This window comes from Orycteropus afer, unplaced genomic scaffold (genome assembly GCF_000298275.1).
Source record: "Orycteropus afer afer isolate SDZICR_OR568_19922 unplaced genomic scaffold, OryAfe1.0 scaffold00786, whole genome shotgun sequence".
NCBI classification, from domain to species: Eukaryota; Metazoa; Chordata; class Mammalia; order Tubulidentata; family Orycteropodidae; genus Orycteropus; species Orycteropus afer.
Genome location: NW_006922373.1, coordinates 652,163 through 672,724, shown reverse-complemented (window position 1 = coordinate 672,724; position 20,562 = coordinate 652,163). Strand labels below are relative to the sequence as shown.

Sequence of the window (20,562 nt, the reverse complement as noted above, 5' to 3'; positions counted from 1 at the left end):
AAAGAAGAGGGAGAATTTGCCCAGTGCTGAGGTCTGAGCCAGTTGGGAAGCTCTGGTAAATGGTGGATACCAGAAGATGACGCTGGGAGTGGGCACCTCGGGGCAGCGGGCCACAGCTGCCCGTGCATTGACTGCTGCGGGGAAGGACGTTTGGCAGGAGACTAGCCCTCAGACTCTTGCCTTGTTTGTCTCCCTGGACGGAAACTGTTTGAAGTGGTTCTAAGGGCTATGTCTTAAGCTCTTCCACTCTGTGGCAGGTTGACTCTAATTGGTGTCTGTCAGATTCAATCCCAATTTCACCTGTTTTTGAGCCCAAAGAGTCATTTTGCCTCAGTAAACCCAAGCTTTTCCAAATCAAGTTGACTCTAAAGGTCTGCTTATGGAGACCCTGCTGAAAGCTACCTGTGCAGTGAAAAGGACCACACATTCAACTCAGGATCTGCCCACATGCCTCTAAGAGTTGTTCTAACATTCCAGAATCTACCACTGAAAGAAAGCCGCCTCTTTTTTTTCTTTTTCTTTTTAGTATTGCTCTAGCTGCAAGCTAACATACATTGTGCTTTTTTTCCTTCCCTGGCCAATGAAGTCCTTTGTTCCTGGGGAGGAATCTGTTACATTTCTGGGACAGGTTGCTGGAACTCTCGGACTTCTGTTGAAAGCTTATCAGACACCATGTTGTTTGGCTCCCCTCCCTTGTAGGAAGTCTTATCTTTAGTTCTAGAAGACTTGGGCCAGTGCAGGCTTTACAGATAGAGCTGCGCTTGTGAGCGTCTATTTGTATTGAGCTTTTCGTTCAGACGGGATTCTCAGCGTTGACTGAGGCAAGGCTGGTGCATCAGGCAGACCTGCATATTTCCTCTGAAGCTGGAGGAGGTGGGAAGCGTAGGCTGGGGCTACGGGTGGTGACGGTTGGGGTGGGAACAGTGATTTGCTTGCACTTACCTGTTTTGACCAGTGGGTTTTGTTGCTGTTGTTAGAATGTATGCTTTCCTGAGGTCTGTATGTACTAACCATCCCCTTCCCCACCTCACAGAGTGTCACATTAAAGCCCAGGCAAATTCTGCTCTTTGTGTTCATCTGTGTAGGGAACTCTCAACTTTGGTGGGATCAGGGTGGGCAACGGACCGACCGAGGAGGATGCTGAGATTATTCAGCATGACCAGCTCTCCACCCACTCAGAGGACGCGGAAGAGGTAAGAGCCAGGGGGCTGGGCCTCCTCTCCTTCTGCCTCTGCCAGCCCTAGTCACGGGCCTCCGAGCCTTCACTCCAGTCTTCGCCTTGAAAAATAAAAACTCTAACACTACTAATCAGCCTGCCTTCTGGACCAGCAGGCCGCTGCTCCAAACTCTAGTTGCCTCTAGAACCCTCGGTAATTTTGTTTCCTTGCTCTGTTGCTCCTTCAGTTCTGTGTCGCATGCAGTACTCTGCATGCAGATCTCAGTGCTAAGCTTTCCCCGGGACCCAGGCAGCATAGGCCCAGCATCGCAGCTCTTATTGCCATAAACGGACCATTTACGAGAGCCGCTTCATTCCTTGCTCTCTCAGGAACTGTTCTGATTATATGTTCTAAGTACATATTCCCTGGTACTTTTGAAACCCTGTCCCATTGATTCACTATTGTTGCAGGTATTTTGTTTTAGCCTTTTTTTTTTTTTTTTGCCTACTTTTTTTAAAAAAACAGGAAGACTTTCTTTCATACACCACCTCCAAGCTCAGTTTTTTAAAACCCTCTCTCCTTATCTGACCACTAGTAGCACTGAACCATTGAATCTCATCCGTTTGTTAACGTTCTTTTCAAAGCAAGTAGGAGTTGAGACCCTAGTGACTGGATGTTTCAGTTTATCTGACCACTGTCACTATATACATGGCATTTTAACAAAGAAATTGCAAGGGTCAAGGGGCCTTTTACAAATACGGATCTTAATGCTTTCAATTCCTGCTGATTTCGCTTTCCATGTATGCCAAGTTCTTTCTCCCACATGTCAGCCCCATGTAGCATTAACACTCCTTCCCAAGAAGTGGTAATAGCCTTGTGCTCATGACTTGTAACTTTGTGTGTGGTGTGGCTTCCCACTAAGTGTAAATTTATGTTTTCAAGCCTACCGAGGACGAAGTGGTAAGACGAAAGCCGGCTCTGCCTTCATGTTTATCTGGGGCTTCTCTTCCCATCCTTGTGATCACTTTGCTGACCCTGTCGCACCCTGGGGCCCTCCATGACATTGTGATCCTGCATCTCACTGGCCACTTGTAACCAGGGTGTGAACCTGTGCTCTGAAACAGCTCATCTCCATTAACTGCATCTCATGTCAGTCACCTCTGTCTTTGTCTCATTGCCTCTGCTGATCTACTACCTCTGAGAATGGCTTGGAAAGAAGCTACAAGTAATGTCTGCATTGGCATTCTTGAAGTGACTCCCTTCGGGGGTTAAGTCCCACTGGCCTCAGCCATCCTCTCCTGCGGTGGTGTGGTTGTTCTGCCACTGGGGGTAGCTGTGTCTCCTCCCACTCCATTGAGTGCTTATGGGCAAAGCTCACCCTTCCTCCCTGTCTGAGATGCAGCCAGTCTCTTCCTGCTGCCCTCATCAGCTTGATGCTTGGATCCTTGCTTGGGGTTAGCTGTATGTCCAGGTGGCCCAGATATGAGAGGTAGACAGCTCTCAAAAGGAGGCTTTGCCTCTGATGCACCCCAGAAAAAAAAAAAAATCCATCTCATATTATATATACACCAGCTACACAGAGAGAAGGGCGGGGGGAATAAAAGTTGGCTAAATATGCAGGCCACAGGTGGAGTAGATGACCTTCTAGCCTTGGAATAATTCCTTTAGTGTACCCAGGTTTTAGATTTGGTTTTGTGTTTGTTTAAAAAAAAAAAAAAAAAGCCTTGCTGCACTGTTTATATCCTTCCCCAAATTCTCTCTAAAACACCTAGACCTGTGAACCACACCCTTCCCCTCCTGGCTCTCCTGGTCTAAGGGGGCAGTAGAATGGGAATGGGAAAACCTCTGTGAAAAGATGGCTTCATCCTCCTGAGGGCTGGAGAGGCTCTGCTGCTAGTGCTGGGGTGGCCTTGTGTCCCTCTGGGTCAGTCACTGGTGCACAGTTGCTGGCTGAGCTGCTTGGAAGGGCTCGGGGTGGGGAGGGTGTCCTCTCGTCAATGAGGAGCCCAGTCCCCGCCATGTAACACCACCTCCACCCATGCTGCTTTCTCAATGTCTTTCTAGTTGAGCACCCTATGCCATGATCATGTTCAGAACAGGGTGGTTGTATACCAACAGCCTCATTTATAGCCATGTGCCAGGCGGGGTGGTTGTACAAACAAGATGGACTGTAATTCAGTCTGCCCAGTCTCTGGCCACCCAGCTCACATGGGGGTTCAGCTTCCTTTGGCTTCCAAAGTAGTCATAACATTTTATCTTTATCAGGCACAGTCTAGTTCTCTGCAGCCAGATTTACATAACTGTGGCAACTGTCTAAAGATTTCAAACAAAACTGGTTTTGAAAAAAAGCCAGCCTACTTCTTCTAGAACTTTCCCATTTTGCCCTGGCTGTGAAAATCCATTTGCCCCATGCAGAACATTCTCCAGCCCAGCAGGCGCAGCTGTCCCTTTCTATGGGGGACACTCAGGCCAACTGCAGACCAGGCCAACTGATTGTCTGGGAAATCTTTGAAGGCTGTAACAGCTCAACAAAACTCAGCAGCACTCTCCCTCCCATCAGTTTCTTCTCTCCAGGTGCATTCATCCCAACCATACATGTATTCATTCATTCGTTCGTTTGTTCATCCCACCATCCATCCATCCATTCATCCCACCCACCCATCCATTCATTTATCTGCCCTCCATGCTCCAAGCACTGTTTGGTGCTACAGAGACTGAGAGAGAAGAAAAACACAGTCTTCACCTTCCAAGAACTCCCAGACACATTGAGGAGACAGTCTGGTGACAGGTGCTGTGCTAGAGATGTACCTAGAACATGGCAAGAACACAAAGAAGGGCATCTGACAAACCCTGGGGTGGGCTGGGGAAGAGGAGACCAGGAAAGGACTCCCTGAGGTAGGATGTGCCTAAGCTTGGTCTGGTCAAGCCAGAGTCTGTGGAGAGGGGAGAGGAGGTACCCACAAGCATGTACCCTTAATATAAAGGCACATCACATTTGGGGGATAAGCAAGTATTCAGCTTGACTGGAGCACAATCAGGAGTTGGGGGAGAGTGAAAGGTGAGACTTGAGGTTGGCAGAGGTCAGCAGTGGCAGAGTGTTTGGGCTGCAAGGAGCCATCAGTAGGTGGTGAAGCTGGAAGTGACAGTCACCCATGCATTCCCAAAATACTCCTAATGGTGGTGTTACAGGATATAGTGGACTGGGGAAAGGGCACAGTCTGAAGGCACGGAAGCCAGTTACTCTGATAGGATTGAGGAAAGATTTGGAGAGCCTAAAATGAAGTAAGGCATTTGCAGGGGGAGTTACAAAGGAAGGGACCAATATGAGGTACTAAGGAGATAAAAGGATCTCTGGTGGCATAGTGCCTAAGACATTTGACTGCTAACCGGAAGGCTGACGGTTCAAACCCAGCAGCCACTCCTAGGAAGAAAGGTTGAGCAATCTACTTCCGTAGCGATACAGCCTTGGAAACCAAGGAGGGGTCATTATGAGTCGGGTTCCACTTGAAGGCAGTGAGTTTTTGAGTGCAGGAGGTAAAAACTAGAGGTTCTAATGCCTTAATGGCTGTCAGAGAGGAGAGTGTGTAAAGATTCAAGATTGGCTTCCAGGCTTGGGTGCCAAGGGCAGTGGCAGTGCCCCTGTATTAGATGTGGGACATGGAGCAGACATAGGTCTTGGTGGGGTCAGAGGAGACCAGTTACCTAGGTTAGTTCGGTGAGTTTGCATTGCCGGTGGTGCATCCAGGAGGAGACGGAGCACAGCCAGTTAGGAATAGGCAATGCAGAATGAGCTGGAGATGTCCACTTGAGAGCCTAGTGCAGGCCCTTGAAGCCCTGAGTAGTGACGCCACAGGAAGGATGCCAGGGCTGAGGCTGGAGCTCCAGGAACACCAGCACTTAAGGAAGAAAAACCTTGACAGACACTGAGAAGCAGCATCCAGACAGGTGGGAGGAAAAACAAGGGGAGGCAAGGGTCTCAAGAGGAAGGAAGAGGCCATAGTGGCAGATGCTGCCAAGGCCCAGTCAGGACTGTAGAAGGCCTGCTAGTTAACGACGATGACGTAAGGATGACCTTGCTCAGAAGGGCTGGTTTATGGAGCAGAGAGGGTGCAGGAGGGTGAGGAGTGGATGGGTCGTGAGGAAGCCAAGGGAGAGTGTAGACAGGAAGTCTACAGACGCTCAAGGTTGGAGTCACAGCTGCCACAGATTGGGCAGACCTCCATGCGGGGCTGGGTTTCTCATTTAATTCCCACCTCTGAGGTAGGTACCATTGTTTTCCCATTGTGTGGATGAGACACCTTGCTCAGAGTTACAAAGATGAGGTTGGGAATGAAGGAGAAGAGAAGTGAAGGCAGTGCCTGGAAGGGAAGTATCCTCCATCCTCTTTTTTTTCTATAGGAGAAACTTGAGGTGGCGTGAAATTGCTGAAAGAGCCTGGGAGAGTCAGCCCAGCAGTCACTGCTTTCACTGAGCTCTTAGCAGTGAAGACAGGGACCTCTCCTTCCTTTCAGAGGGGCTTCAGGGTGACAGCCAGCATGATGAGAAAGACTCTTAACAGCACTGTTGGGATTGAGGTTTTCAGTGTAACTAGGAAGTCTGAAAAGTCCCTTCCAGAAGAAAAGCTAGAAATACACTGGGATGGGTAGTCAGGGGTGAGAGAAAAGGAGGTGCTGGCCCAGAGATGGTGCATTGGAGCTGGTCTCTCTCCCCTCCGTTGCATTGCTACGGCCTGGGCTGTTACAGCCCTAGCAGCGTACCCCTCTCACATCCTGCCCGAATGTACTTCCCAAGGTATTTCAGGGATCCTTTGGGAGTCAGGTGAGTCTTGAAAGAAACTGTGGTAGGCTAGCTGCCCTTCAGGTCTGGAATTGAACCCACACCTGTGGCTTCCAGCCAAACAAAAGACAGGCATATGCGTTGAACATTTACCTGAGGTAGATACACTCCTTGGAGAGAACAATCATGGGAGAAAGAAGGGCTGTTCATGCACAGGGAGACAGCTCAGGGGGCAGGAGTGCATGGAGGGATGGACACAGGGAAGAGATAATTATCGGGAGGAAGTAGGAGGGGAGCTGTTGCATTCTGGTAAATTGTAGTCAATGTCATGAGACAGTGTATATGAACTATATGGAAAGTGAATTTGCTCTGTAAATTTTTACCCAAATAACAATTAAAAAAAGAAGAAGAAACTGTGGTAGGAAAGAGACTCTGCCCTTGGCCCTGTGAGGCTCTGACTGAGGAGGAGGGTTCAGGAGGAAGGGAAGGCCAGCCAAGCCCCCAGGAGGGCCTGAAGGCCCATAATCTTGCTGCCCACCCCCCCTGTGTGCACATCCCTCTGGGACTCTGATCCGTGCTCTGTGGGAGGGGACTCCCCCAGGAGTGGAACCGCCTGCTGCTCTTCAGTGGGCAGCTGGTTGCTCCACACAGGATCATGAGACCCCGTGAAAACCACCTGGTGCTTCTGAGCCACCTAGTTGTGTTCCACACAGGCGTGTTTTCACCTCCGACTGCACTTGGAGCAGTCTTCAACGTGAACTCCTGCTCCACCCCTTTACTCGGGAAAGAATTCTTGGTGTTGAAAGGAAAAGTGGGAATGAAGGGAAGATGAGGAAAACAAAATCAGGAGATGCTTTGTTTGACCTTAATGAAATATCCATGTAGGAATTTATGAAACTTGCAAAAAGCTCCCTTTTAATCTTTCCAGAAGTCACAAGGAAAACAGGTCATCTTGCTCCCAGAAGGCTATAAAAATAATAAAGTGGCCGTGACCACAGAGGTTTAGCATCTTCTCCAGGCAGTTTCCAACCTGGTGCCTGTCTCCTGGGCACATGGAATTAGCCCCTTCCTGACTCCTGTTCCGAGCAGGCATACTTCCTCACCGACACCCATAAGGTGGGACTCAGCTAGAGCAGAGTCCACCAGCAAGTCCTAGTGGTCACAGGTCCAGGCAGCCGTTTTCTCTACTGAGTACTCTGACTTGGCAGACATGCCACTCAAGCTCACAGCCTCATATGGAGAAAAACAAATGTACTGAGACAATCTGATCAAGATGGAGTGTACTGACATATGGGGTATTGAGGAGAGTGAGAGTGTCCAGGTTGAGGCCTAAGCCAGGCAGCATTTCTGAGGAGGCCTAGCTAAATCCCCTGAATTCGAGTGTGAGTATTGAACTCAGCACTGGCTGCTCCTGGTCCCTCCACGGCAAGGCACCAGCTGTAGAAAGTGCAGTCCCCTGCCCTTGCTTAGGCAGCTAGCAGTGCTCAGGCCCAGGCTCAGTGTGCCAAGGTTTCTATCCCATTCCCTTCCTGGCCTCTTACCTTCTCTCTGGTTTCCTCCCACGACAGTTTGACTTTGGGGACACCATGGTCCACCAGGCCATCCACACCATCGAGTACTGCCTGGGCTGCATCTCCAACACTGCCTCCTACCTACGGCTCTGGGCCCTCAGTCTCGCTCATGCACGTGAGTATAGTCCTCCCAGACCAAGAACTGGGGGCTGCCCCTTCTCTGGGCTCTTTCCCAGGTGGGGGTCTACGTAAAGTGGAATTACATAAAGGTTCTGGAATTCTTCAGGCTCCTGAATGCAGGGAACATGATGTCTCCGACGGGGTCAGCACTTTTGCCGGAGTCACTACACATAGTGGTCTGGCTATGGCCACAGGAAGCCCTGCAGGTGACGCGTGGCAGAACAACATACAGAGCGCATGGCCACCTCCTGTCAAGCTGAACCGATACTTTTCTCCTTGCTCCCCAGAGCTGTCTGAGGTGCTTTGGACCATGGTGATCCACATGGGCCTGAGCGTGAAGAGCTTGGCGGGAGGTCTGGCGCTGTTCTTCATCTTCACCGCCTTTGCCACCCTGACTGTGGCCATCCTCCTGATCATGGAGGGCCTCTCAGCCTTCCTCCACGCACTGCGCTTACACTGGTGAGCAGCACTGGGGATCAGCGTTGGGGGCGAGGTCAGCATGGGGGCGGCCTTCTCCTGCTACAAGAGCCAGTCTTTTCACTGGGGAGGGGTGTCGAACCAGGCAGGAGTTTCCTGCTTTGTCGTCACTGCACCCAAGGCCCTGTCTTAGTAGTTAGTGTACACAAAAAAGCACAGCCCAGTTTGGAAGTGAGCTCATCTTTTCACAGCCTCCAGGAACAGGTCTCTGGTGGGTGTTGGCAGTTACCTCTCCCTGCCCTGAACGTTGTCAGTGCTCCTGTGGCTTAAACGAGCTGCTGCGGTTGGGTGTTTTCGTTTATTTGGGGGTTTCTTGTTTGTCCTTTTTGCTCTGGCATGTGACTTTCTCCTGTCTTCAGAGTCCTGCAAGCAGCTCTGAAAACAGATTCTCAGTCCAGGAAAGTGCTAGAGCACTCTGCACCCCAGCTGTGCCTGCGCTGTCCTGTCTTGTGCCGGAGGGCCTTTTTTGGTGAGGACCCCTGGCAGCTCTCTTGTGCCGTGGAGGAATTCCTAGTTCCATGATGTGTAGCTCGGTACACTAAAGCAGCTTCTTTAGAAGGGTGGCTTTTGCATTGTGTGTATTTGTTTGTTGTATTTGACATACTTGTTAACCAGAAGGAAGCCCTGCAGGTGACGCGTGGCAGAACAACCATGGGAGAAAGACGCCCCATGGGAGAGAGATGATGCAGTCTGCTTCCCAAAGATTCACAGCGTTGGCCACCCCATGGGGCAGCTCTGCTCTGTCCTGTAGGGCCACTATGAGATAGAATTGACTTGATGGCAAGAGGTTTGGGGTAGCTCTTAATGACTCTGCATGGAGACAGATAGCCCAGTCCCAGGGATGGGAGAGCTGGGTGGCTCTGTGACCTCAAACTAGGGTTGCCAGATTTAGTGAATACAAGTACAGGATGCCCAGTTAAATGTTAAATTTCAGGTGAACAATGAATGCTTTTTAAATATGTCCCAAATGTTGCAGGTGACATACTCAGAACTGGGCAGCCTGTATTTTATCTGGCATCCTTTCCTCAAACAAGCCACTCTTTGGGTTTCCATTCTCTCCTGGCTTGTGATTCTTCTTTTTTGGGGAGGGGGTGGAGTCTCAGAGTCCAGTGTCTCTGGAAGCTTTGGGCTCTCTTCCCAGAGACACACACACAATCTGGCAAATTCAGGATCGTAAGCCCCTGACCCTGCCTGAGGAAGCCCTGGATGGGACAATCTTAGTGGTATTGTTGACCCCAAGGCCAGTGGAGGGCTTTGTCTCCTTCCATTAGTGCCCCGAACCTGACAGAAAATCCAGAATCTCAGCCTGAGAACACTCTGCCCCACTGGACAGAGGCCGCCTTCCCCTTATCTTGGATTATTCTCCTGGCTCAGTGACCTCACAGACTCAGCTGTTTGTTATTCTAAATTACACAGGGAGAAGTGAGGCATGTAAGTGCCAGAGCGTCTGGGACATACTCTTCCCTAAAAAGCTCCTTTAGGAGAATCTGCCCTGCCGCCCCAGTCCACACTACTTTCTCCAGCCTGGCTTTCTCCCTGCTTGCCTCCCTCCTCCCCACTCGGCTCTTTGGTTTACCGTAGAGTGCAGGGTCAGGAGGGGTGCGTGTTTCAGGCTGCTGGCATGCTACCCTGTTCTCAGCTTATCAGTGTCCTCTCTCCCCAGCACACTTCCTAAGCCACTCAGTGACGGAACGTCTGAGTAATCAGCCCATGGTGACTCACTTTTCCTTGCCCTCTTGGCTTCCTTCCTTTCCTCCTTACTTCTCTCTCTGAGCCCCTGGGCTGAGGAAACAGTTACCATCCCGTTTTGATTCCAGCCCAAGGGGGTTGCCTCCTCCTGGATTAATATTATCAGACAAGGCAGTGAGCAAGGCATGTCAGGACACACGGAAGGGTACCTGAGCCTAATCTCCGAGCTTGGCGCTTGCCCTGTTGTACAAGTCCAGAGCTTGCTCAGGCAGTTGGGAATGTCATGTTTTCTTGCCAGAAGGACTACTTCTTCAAGCTCACCTGTGGCCTTCAGTGAAGGTGTCTTCGTGTATCCTCACGAATGGGCCCGAGAGAGTGATGAATGACAAGGGGAGCAGGCGAGAGAATGGGCCGACCTGGGTCTGAATCCAGCTCTGCCTGCACAGAATCAGCTGAGCCAAGCACTTCCCTCTCTGAACCTTACTTTTCTCTCATTTGAAAAAAAAAAAAAAAGATAATCATCACGTGACAAAGTGATTGTGATGAAAGATTAAATAATGCACGCGGCCAGTGTCCACCATGGCACCCTGCTGCATCGTAAACAGGTGTCCCCGTAGCGCACACTGCTCTGCTTAGGATGGGCTGCCCTGTAGGCAGGGCCCTGGCTGCCAGCCCCTGTGGAGAAACTGCTGCTAGCCCTGCAGAGAGAGGAGAGCTCCTGCGGAGGCACCTGGTAGCGCTGAGTGTCCCTTGCATTTGCAGGAAACAGGCTCACCACACAGTGGATTCCACCCCGCCTCCCAAGTAGTAGAAGTAGCAAGTAAAGAGGAAAAAATTCCACACCCTTCTTTATGAAACTCTTAGAATGCGCTCATTAGAAGGTGGTCACCTCTGGCACGTTGCGGGGGACTTCACCCCACTACTGAAAAAACAAATGAATAAAATTGGTGCTCAGGCACCCCCTCCTGGCCATATGTGGGTATGCTTCAAGGATCCTTGGGTCTTGTGCGTCAAGCCAGGCCTGCAGGAGGAGCTCTGAGCTGTGGCCATCTTGTGAGGGGTGAGAACAGCTGTCCTGCTGAAAATGGCTGCAGAGACATTGCTGCTGTTCTTCCTGGCATCCCAGCCTGGGTACCTTCCTACCTCTCATTTTACCCCTGGCGTAACATGAGCTGGGGTTTTCTAGTTCTGATGCAAGGCCTGCTCTGTTATACATGTCCTAAGTCTCTTCATAGGAGCTCTGGTGGCGTTATGCCTAAGGCATTTAACTGCTAACCAAAAAGCTGGTAGTTCAAACTCACCAGCCATTCTTTGGAAGGTAGGTTGGGCAATCTACTTGCATAGTGATACCTCCTCAGAAACCCAAGGAGGGGTCGCTATGAGTCAGCTCTGACTCAATGGCAGTGAGTTTGTTGTTTTTGTTTTTGTTTTTTGGTAAGTCTCTTCACTGAGGACAAGATAGAAAAGAAAAGAAAAAAAAATTGATTCTATAGCAAATGTAAACCACTAATCTGAGATTCATGCCTAAGAGTCCTAAGTAGGTAGATGAAACATTTGAAAACTAGAGGCTAAAATGCTCATTGGCTAGTTCTGTTTCCTTCTGAGTTAGGTCTCTTTCTTTTCCTCCCATCTACCGTGTAAGTTGCTTGGAACATTCACAGATTGGTTGATGTGAAAGGGACAGAATTAGGGCCGACTGGCCGTAAGGAGTGCAATGGTGCAACAACAGGGGAGCGTGGGAAAGGAGGGGACGGCTGCCTCAGGAGATGTGAGAAGCCCTGAATTGGAATCCCAGGCTGACATCACCACCTTGACATTTGGGCCACCTGACAGATGTGTGTCCAGGCCCTGACCTGCTCAGAGAGAGGCAGAAAGGGCCAGAGCAGCAGCTGGGCACAGACTCGTCTTCCAGAAGTGCTTCTCCTCCATCACACTGCCACCAGAAAAAGAAGAGGCCCTGGAACACCTTCCTCCTTCACCCACGCAGGGAAGTGGGGTTTCCTGTTACGTGCTAGGAGTGGCCTCTCAGTGGTCCCGTTAGTCCTTCTGGGTCACTGAATGGTCTTTGCCAAGTGCTAGAGCTGGACGAGTGACAGAGAAGCCCATCTGACTTCCTGAGGCTCCCTTCCCAACTGCTGACTCCTGGAGCGTGCGCTGCAGGCCCCAAGCAGAGCAGGTGGCGTGCCCCTGAAGCAGGCAGAACCCCTGGTGGCCAGCGGGCCCTGCTCCACCCAGGCACAGAGAACTTCATGTTTGTACTCTCTCAGGAAGCACACGTTTCCCTGGCTGGGGGGAGGAGAGGTGGGGAGGACTGCAGGGAAATTGCATTCCAGCTTTGTGCGGGAGGTGGAGAGTGGCTGGGCAGGGAAGGGAAGTCAGGCTGACCCCAAGAGAGAACCACCGAGTCTCTGACCTTGAGCAGCAGCTGGCGGGAGAAGCAGTACCTGGTGGGTGTCGGGGCCCGGCCTCATTGCCCACAGTGCTGTGGACAGAACACCCTCATCAGAGCCACGTGTCTCCCTTGCTCCGTGGGGGCCCTGCTGTGTGCCTGAGACCAAAGAAGCATGGTAGCGCCATGGGCATCTGAAAAGGCTTCCACTCCATTGGCCCAGGTTGGAACTGGAACTGTTTGTGTGATTATCAGCCAGACACTCAGGGTTCTGGACACCTCACTGAGTTGGGGGTGGGGGGAATCATAATGCACCATGGTTGGGATTTACCCCTAGGGCATGGGCTGGGACCCTAAGGTGACTTGTCCAGTGTCCTGATCAGTATTGTTGAATGAAAAGGACCATGAAGATCTAGTTCTGATTGTTGCCCTGTGAGAACACAGCCCCACTCAACACGAAGCATTCAGACCCAACAGAAAACTTTGCTCATCCCCCACCCTACTCCCCAGAGCCTCAGGAGCTGGAATGGATAGAAGGACTCCTCAGGGGTGCTGGGACCTGGGGGTGGGAATCAGGTCACAGTTTTGAATTGCTGTTGCCAGGAATAACACCCTGAATAGATTCAGTTAAAGGTTCCTCATGCCTGCCCCATCCCACTTCCGTGGCCTGGACCCTGCTGTCCATGGGGGAGCTCTGCCCAGGCACTAATGGCAACCTTCCGGGGCCTGAGAGGCTTTGGGACTTTGATGCAACCCCTGCGGGATGTGGGTCTGGGAAAAAGCAGCCTGTCCTTGCTCCTACACAGGAAATTCGGCTTCTCCCCAGGGGGCGGAGCTGGCAGCTCTGTCACCCATTGTCTTCAGCCAGCACCCTGAGACTGAAGGGGAGACTGAGGACCTCTTGGTGCCGCTGGTAGACAGGCCTCCCAATCCACGGACCCCAGGCCACTTCCCACCCCCTTTATTCCTCCCTTCTGGGTTGGACTGTAAAAGCCCCAGCTAGGGGCTGAAGAGGGGCTAGGGGACTGAGGAGCTGACAGCTTCTAAAAGCCTTTACCTGCACAAGGCCCAACATGTGAGCCTGTCACAGCCCCACCCTGGCTGTTCTTCGGGAGTTATGGTGCCCCCCGGTCACACAGCCTAAGTGGAAACTATTCCTCAGGGCAGCTCTCCTTGGCCTTTTTATCCTCTGAAGCATGCATTTTTCTGCCCATATTTGGTGGCAGTTTGGTTGCTGGCAGCCCTCCAGGATGCTAGTGCAGGGGAAGCCCAGCCAAGCAGCCTCACTCTCGCTTTGCTAGGGAGCGAGGGCTTCTCCCTGCCCCTCAGCGACCCGAAGGCCCCAAGGAGACACCAATGGGGATACTGGACTGCCTGGGAAGGGAGTTAAGGTTCTGTTTTTCCTTTCAGTCCCCAAGAGGAGAATTCTTTTCTCACAGATGTTTTTGTGGTTGGAGAATATTTTTGCCGTTGCTTTGAGAAGACTTCCCTTCCTAACTTCCCCCCTTTCCTGGGAATTTCCTCCCCTAAATCGAAAACCGCCACTGTTCACTTACAACAACCCCTCCCCTTCCCATTCCCCCCCCACCCAAAAAAAAAAAGAAACAACAGAAGCACAGTGGTGTTTGCCAGTTTTCCCAGGGTCCCTCATGCTGGACCAATGGCTGCAGGACTTCCCTCAGAGGTCTGCTGTGTGAGCCACTGGCCAGAGAGGAGAGCTTGGAGGTTTCTATGTCAGCTGTAGATTAAGAGTATATTCCTAGGAAATTGTAGGGGAAAAAAACAGAGTCAGGCGATGAATATTCTTCATTATTATTAGAAATAACATTCTTTGCATATGGCTCCCACCATATGTGTATTTACATAAAGAGACTGCTCAGTAGGACCTGGGGACAAACCGATGTGGCACTTGTGCTGAGAGCCAGGTCCTAGGCTTTAAAAGCATGAGCTTGTGGCCATGGGAGGTGGGCTGAGTGTGGGCTTCATGAGCCAGGAGGCAGAGATGTGGTGCCCAAGCTCACGTGGGAAAGCGAAGCCGGGTGGAGACGTGGGATGAGACGGGCATCTTTCTGGCCCCACTGTGATGTCTCAGAAGGTTTCTGTGGAATGACGACTTTCCTCTTCCCTCCCCCCAGGGTCGAGTTCCAGAATAAATTCTACAGCGGGACCGGTTTCAAGTTCCTGCCCTTCTCCTTCGAGCACATTCGGGAAGGGAAGTTTGAGGAGTGAGCCCCTCATGGGCCGGCATGCCCCGCGCCACCCTCCCTGCCTGCCCCTACAGTGATTAGATGTGCTCCTGTTGCCTGCTGGTTGTGACCCCTGGGCACCGGGGCATTTGTGTCATCCCTGACACCCTCCCCATCTTTTAGTCACTTCGAACCATTACTACCTGGATCTCCCTGTGCCACCCCGAGGTTTCTGTGTAGTGACTTTCTAGAGAAGCCGAACTTTGGCTGGCACTCAGCCACCCACTGGGCACCAGCTACGTCTCCCCAGCCTTCATCCAGCCCAACAGCCCTTTCTCTGTCTCTTAGTGGTGCCCTAGTTTGTACGTTCACACTCATGTCAACCTTAGGGTCAGAGTGCTTATTTATCAGGAATTCAGCTGGACCCTGCTGGGCTGTCATGGGCGACTTCTCCCTGTCACCCCCAAGGTTCCAAGATGTCCAACACCAGCTTCCTCTCCCCACCTCACACACACCCTCACCTCCCTCCCAGATCCCTCCCTGAGAGGGACCTAAAACAGGTGCTGGCTGGCTCTTAGCACAGTGCTGCCCTCCTCTGATTGGCTGCTCTCCTGCTCCCTCAGCCTGGCACCGGCCCTTCTCAGAGATGCCCTGCTCAGAGTTGCACCCTCTAGAGGGCGGGCTCAGGTTGAGGTTGATGTTCTTCCTGGTGGACGCCCTGAGGTCCTCCACACCCCTAATGATGTCTCTTAGAGTGTCTTAGAGTGCAGGGCTGTCATCATCAGGGTGGTCTTCCCACAGCCTGCTCCACCCATCAGTGCCCCGCCCCACCTCTGCACAGACCAAGCAAGGGAGTGGTTCCTGGATAAGGCAAGTCAGCACCATTGAAGACAGCTGACTGCAGGTGGCTAGCAGGGCTGCCCTGCCCCAGCGGCCGGTGGGGAGCACCTCCAAGGGACCCCTCCCTGCCACCCCCACACTGGGCTGCCGAGCTTCAGCCCTTGAATCATGTGTTGGTGCAGCAGCCTCGGCTGCCCTAATTGGCTGCCAGCTGGCCTCAGTGACAGACAGCTCCCTGAATTCCCAGCCCATGCTCTTCCCGCCCGGCTCACTTGGCACTCCAAGGCTGAGCCGACCCTGAGCTTGGGCCACTGCCCCAGCTTCCCCGTGCTCAGTGCTGAGGTAACCTTTGTGTGCTGTGACCTTGTGCGGAGCCCCTGTCCCCTCTAATCTCCGTGGCTTACTTGATCTTTGCTCTGTTTCCAGCAGGGTTCTTGGTCAGAGAACCCTGCTCAAGGCCCTTCTGTCAGACATTCCTGTGCTGAATAAAGTGTGTGTGACTCCACCATGAAAGCTGCCTGTCTCCTTGCTCACAGCCCTCCAGTCAGCAAATTGTTGGTGCTGCCTTGCCCTACCCAGGGCACCACCCCCACAACCTGGAGTGAGTGCAGAAGTGGGGAGGGGCACTGGCCTCCCCTGGGCCTTGGGCCTCTCGAGCCATCTGGTCTCCCACACCCTCCACTTCCCTCCTCCAACTCTCCTAATTTGCTTTCTGATCAAAGGCCACAGCTGCAGTGGCCCTGGCCAGGCAGTTAGTTTGTGAAATTCTCACCTTATCTCAAGTTTCACAGACGCCTTCCCACAGCCAAGGCAGCTTTGCAGATAGCACCCATGGGTTGGGGGGTGGGGAAACTAGGCTGGCTGCCCACCCTCCTGTCTCTCTCCAGGGCTCAGTGGCCAGGCTATTTTCAGCCCTCATGCCTTTGGCTTTGGTATCAAGTGGAGGCTCAGCATGGCTTCCTCAGTGCAGCTGAAGAATGTGAGGTGCTGAGGTACAGTGCAGGGAGGGCGCCATCTCCCCCACTAACAGTGCTGTGTCACTCGCACACATTCTTACTCGGGACCTGACCTCTTTATTCCTCCTCTTGGGCCTCTGGGAGGGACAGGAATGTCCTGGGCATTTCATGTTTCTAGGTTGGGCAATCCTACTTCCGTAGTGATACTGCCTCGGAAACCCAAGGAGGGGTCGCTATGAGTCGGGGCCGACTCGACGGCACACAACAACAACAACATCCCACCCTTAGCCTCAAAACCTTGCCACCACCCCAGAGACACGTGTGTGGCGCGCACACACAATGCCACCAGCCCTGGGAAGCCTCCACCCCTTGGCTCCTCACCAAGTCTAGAGTAGAAATACCAGTCACTGAGCTCTTACAGCCTCTGCTCCGTGACTGACTCAAATCAATGGAATAGAATTGTGGAGTCCAGAAGTAAACCCTAACATTAATTGTTCATCAGTTTTTAACAAAGGGGCCAAGACAGTTCAGTGGACAACAGTCTTTTCAACTGTTGGTGCTGATACAACTGGGTATCCACATGCAAAAGAATTTGGACCCCTACCTCACACTATATGAAGAAAATTTAACTCAAAGTAGATAGTAGATCTAAATGTGAATGCTAAAATTGTAAAATTCTTAGAGGAAATGCGGAGTAACTCTTCATGACCTCGAGTTAGGCAGTGATTTCTTAGACAGGACACCAAAAGCACAGGTGACAGAATATAAGAGATAAGTTGGACTTTATCAACATTTAAACCTTTCATACTTCAAGGGACACCATCAAGAAAGTCAAAGACAACATGATTAAAGTAATAGGTGTCATTTAATTGTACGTGTAAAAAAAAGTTGACTTGGAAAATGTGTTGTATATATTTTTACCAACCCCCCCCCCAAAAAAAAGTGAAAAGACAACCTACACACCGGAAGAAAATATTTGCAAATCAGGCGTATGTCTAATAAACGATTTGTATCTAGAATATATAAAGAACTCTCATAATTCAATAATAAAAAGACAAATCATCTTAAAATGGGCAAAGAATCTGAATAGATATTTCTTCAAAGAACATATGTGAATAGCCAGTAAGCACATGGAAAGCTGCTATCACTCGTTGTTAGGGTAGTGCAGGTCAAAACTACAACCAGCTACCACTTCCCACCCACCAAAATGGCTACAATCTGAGGGACAATTCCAGTTGGTGAAGACATGGAGAAACTGGAGCCCCAGCCACTGCTGGTGGGAATGTAAAAAGATGCAGTTTTGGAAAGCAGACTGTTAGTTCCTCCAAATGTTAAACAGAGTTACCATAATCCCAAAACCAAACTCACTGGTATGCGGTAGATCCTGAGTCATGGCCACCCTGTGCATGACAGAGTAGACTCCGCAGGGCTTTGTTGGCTGTAATCTTAACTGTCCGAGAAGTAGAGCTAGCTGAAGAAGAACATGGCATCAGGATTGGAGGAATTAACCTGTGATATGCAGATGACACAATCTTGCTTGCTGAAAGCTAAGAGGACTTGAAGCACTTACTAATAAAAGACTACAGCCTTCAGTATGGATTACACCTCAACATAAAACAAAAGTCCTCACAGCTGGACCAGTAAGCAATATCATGATAAACAGAAAAGATTGAAGTCAAGGATTTAATTTTACTTGGATCCACAATCAAAGCCCATGGAAGCAGCAGTCAAGAAGTCAAACAATGTATTGGGCAAACCTTCTGCAAAAGATCTTAAAAGCAAAGATGTCACTTTGAGGACTAAGGTGCACCTGACCCAAGCCATTGTCTTTTCAATTGCCATATATGCATGGGAAGGCTGGACAATGAATAAAGAAGACCAAAGAAGTGATGCTTTTGAATTATGCTGTTGGTGAAAAATACTGAATATACTGTGGACTGCCAGAAAAACAAACAAATCTGTGTTAGAGGAAGTACAGCCAGAATACTCTTCAGAAGAAAGGATCGCAAGACTTCATCTCATGGACTTTGGACATGTTACCAGGAGGGACCAGTCCTAGAGAAGGACATCATGGTTGGTAGTAGATCAGAAAAAAAAAAGACAAGAAGACCTTTAATGGGATGACACAGTGGCTGCAACAGTGGGCTCAAAGATAACAATTGTGAGGACGGCACAGCACCAGGCAGTGTTTCGCTCTGTTGTAAACAGAGTCACTATGAGTTGAAACTGAGTCAACAGCAACAATAATACTAACTGATCCTTTGCCTCTGTTTTTGAGGAGACTTAGTGGTACAGTGGTTAAGCACTTGGCTGCTAACTGAAAGGTTGGCGGTTCGAACACATCAGCCACTCCATGAAGAAAGATGTGGCAGTCTGCTTCCGTAAATACTATAGCCTTGGAAACCCTATTGGGCAATTCTACTCTGTCTTATAGGGTCTACATGAGTCGGAATAAACTCAATGGCAGTGGGTTTGGTTTTGGGTTTGCCTCTGTCCTTATCCCCTTCTTGTGGAATCTCTGGACCTTGATGTCTGCTAAGTTAGTCTGTGCCCCTGCTGTGGGGAAGGCCTGTCATCTTGATGTCCTGGAAGCACTGTGAGACAAGGTGGCCTTGGGCCTGCTCTACTTGGGGTGTCTCAACCTTCAATTCCATCACCACTTTTCAGGACCCCACTCTCTATTCTCTCCCCTTCATTGGAGGCCCTGAGTAGGACTGTGCCTCCTTCTGCTTCTGGGTAGAGGAGCCACTTGAACTTAAAGCCTGCAGCAAGGCTCAGCCCCTCAGATCAGGGAGGATCCTGCCTACCTCCCTAGCTCCTCCACCTTCCTGAGCCATGTCTAGGTATGAGCTGCTCCCTGGTGGACAGACAGGGAAGAGCCATTCCTCACAGGCAAGGGGAGGGTGAGGTCCTAGCTGGGCTGTGAGAGCAGGGACTTGGGTTGGCCTGGCAATACTGGGGGTGTTCTGGGGTGCATAGGCACAGAGATTTGCCAGGAGCCAGATGAGATGGGGAGTGGAGAGCCCAGCCGATTTGTTTCACACACATTCACTGAAAACAATAATCTGCACATGGGAAAAGGATCAAACAGTACAAAAGCCCCTATTAGAAAACTCTTCCTCCCTCCCCCAGACTCCCAGTACCCAACCAGAGGCAACCAGTGTTTACGCTGCCTTTTTTTTTTTTTCTTTCTAAACACAAGTGGGAATGTATTATATCCACTGCTTTGACCTCTTTTTCAAATTTTATATAGCTTGTAGAAATATTCCAAATCAACAGGGATACATCTTCCTCATTCGTTTTAACAAATGGTTAACATTACATCCTAGAGATGTACTTTGATTTCTTCAATCAGTTCTTACTGTCCTCAGAGTTCCCAGGCTGGTGGGGAGGATGAGAACTGGGGTTCAGTCCTGCCCCAATACACATCCTCCCCACTCTACTCCTCTAGTATCCCCAACCTGCCACCCCCTGCCAGCAACCCCGCACCATTCCAGATGAATTCAAGCCACCGAGACACACCCTATACCTGGAGGTAGAATCACAGCCTAATCCCCCCACTCAAGTGTTCCCTGAGATCAGAAATGCTGGTAAAAGATGGCCTGGGAGGAGAATCTAACCAATCTCACATGGAGGAAGAATTGCAGTGGTGGTGGTGGTGGGGACCTAGGGGCCCACAGCTACAGGTTATAGCCCCGTAAGGGCACGTCCCTGTGGGCAGCTGTGGAACTGCTCCCCGCGAAAGGCTGAGAACCTCCAGACTCTGGGAACAGAGTGGAAGCAGGGGCTGCAACTCCAGCAAGAACAGTTGACGCAGCTGGGACCAAGGCAGTGGCACTGCAGCTGAGGTCTGCAGCTGCCAGCAGGCGGTGGAGGAGCAAGGCAAGCTCAGTGGATTCCCATATTCCTCCCGAGTCCAGCCTCTGGATTCTCTGGACTAGACAACCGCCCTCTCACCTCTTCCCTATCCCCAAGCTTCCTTATTCAAGCCTAGCAATGTGGAAAAATCGACACCTGCCTCCCAAAGGACCCAGCATCTTTTCAGAAAGATCAGTCTTTCTACAGACTCCTCACCACCACCACACAGCCCCACTCAACCCCCCTGCCCAGATGGGCACCCTAAAAGTTGCATCCCTTGGGGAACTGTTGAGAATCTTGATCTGGGAGTGAGAGGAGTCCAGGGTTCTAGTCCCAAACCTGCTTTCCTACTGGTTATTGATCGTGTCCAAGTCACTTCCTTCTCTGGCTCTCAGTTTCCCAATCTATAAGATGAAGACTGTCCTGTGGCTGTTACCTTTGTGTGTGTGTGTGTGTGTGTGTGTGTGATTTGGGTGAAGATTTAGAGAGCAAATTCACTTTCCATACAGCAGTTCACATATACTTTGTCTCATGTCATTGACC

At 50.8% G+C, this 20,562-nt stretch overlaps 1 protein-coding gene across 1 annotated transcript in view; it reads left to right on the top strand.

The window, feature by feature from the left end:
* ATP6V0A1 (ATPase H+ transporting V0 subunit a1) overlaps positions 1 to 14,408 on the top strand; it is an 84,525-nt gene extending 70,117 nt beyond the window's left edge. The window contains exons 18-22 of the mRNA XM_042783263.1: positions 1,086 to 1,193; positions 2,100 to 2,117; positions 7,502 to 7,619; positions 7,912 to 8,083; positions 14,315 to 14,408. Of these exons, the coding sequence (XP_042639197.1) occupies positions 1,086 to 1,193; positions 2,100 to 2,117; positions 7,502 to 7,619; positions 7,912 to 8,083; positions 14,315 to 14,408 (510 nt within the window). The remainder of the gene's footprint in view (positions 1 to 1,085; positions 1,194 to 2,099; positions 2,118 to 7,501; positions 7,620 to 7,911; positions 8,084 to 14,314) is intronic.
* The last annotated feature ends 6,154 nt before the right edge of the window (positions 14,409 to 20,562 follow it).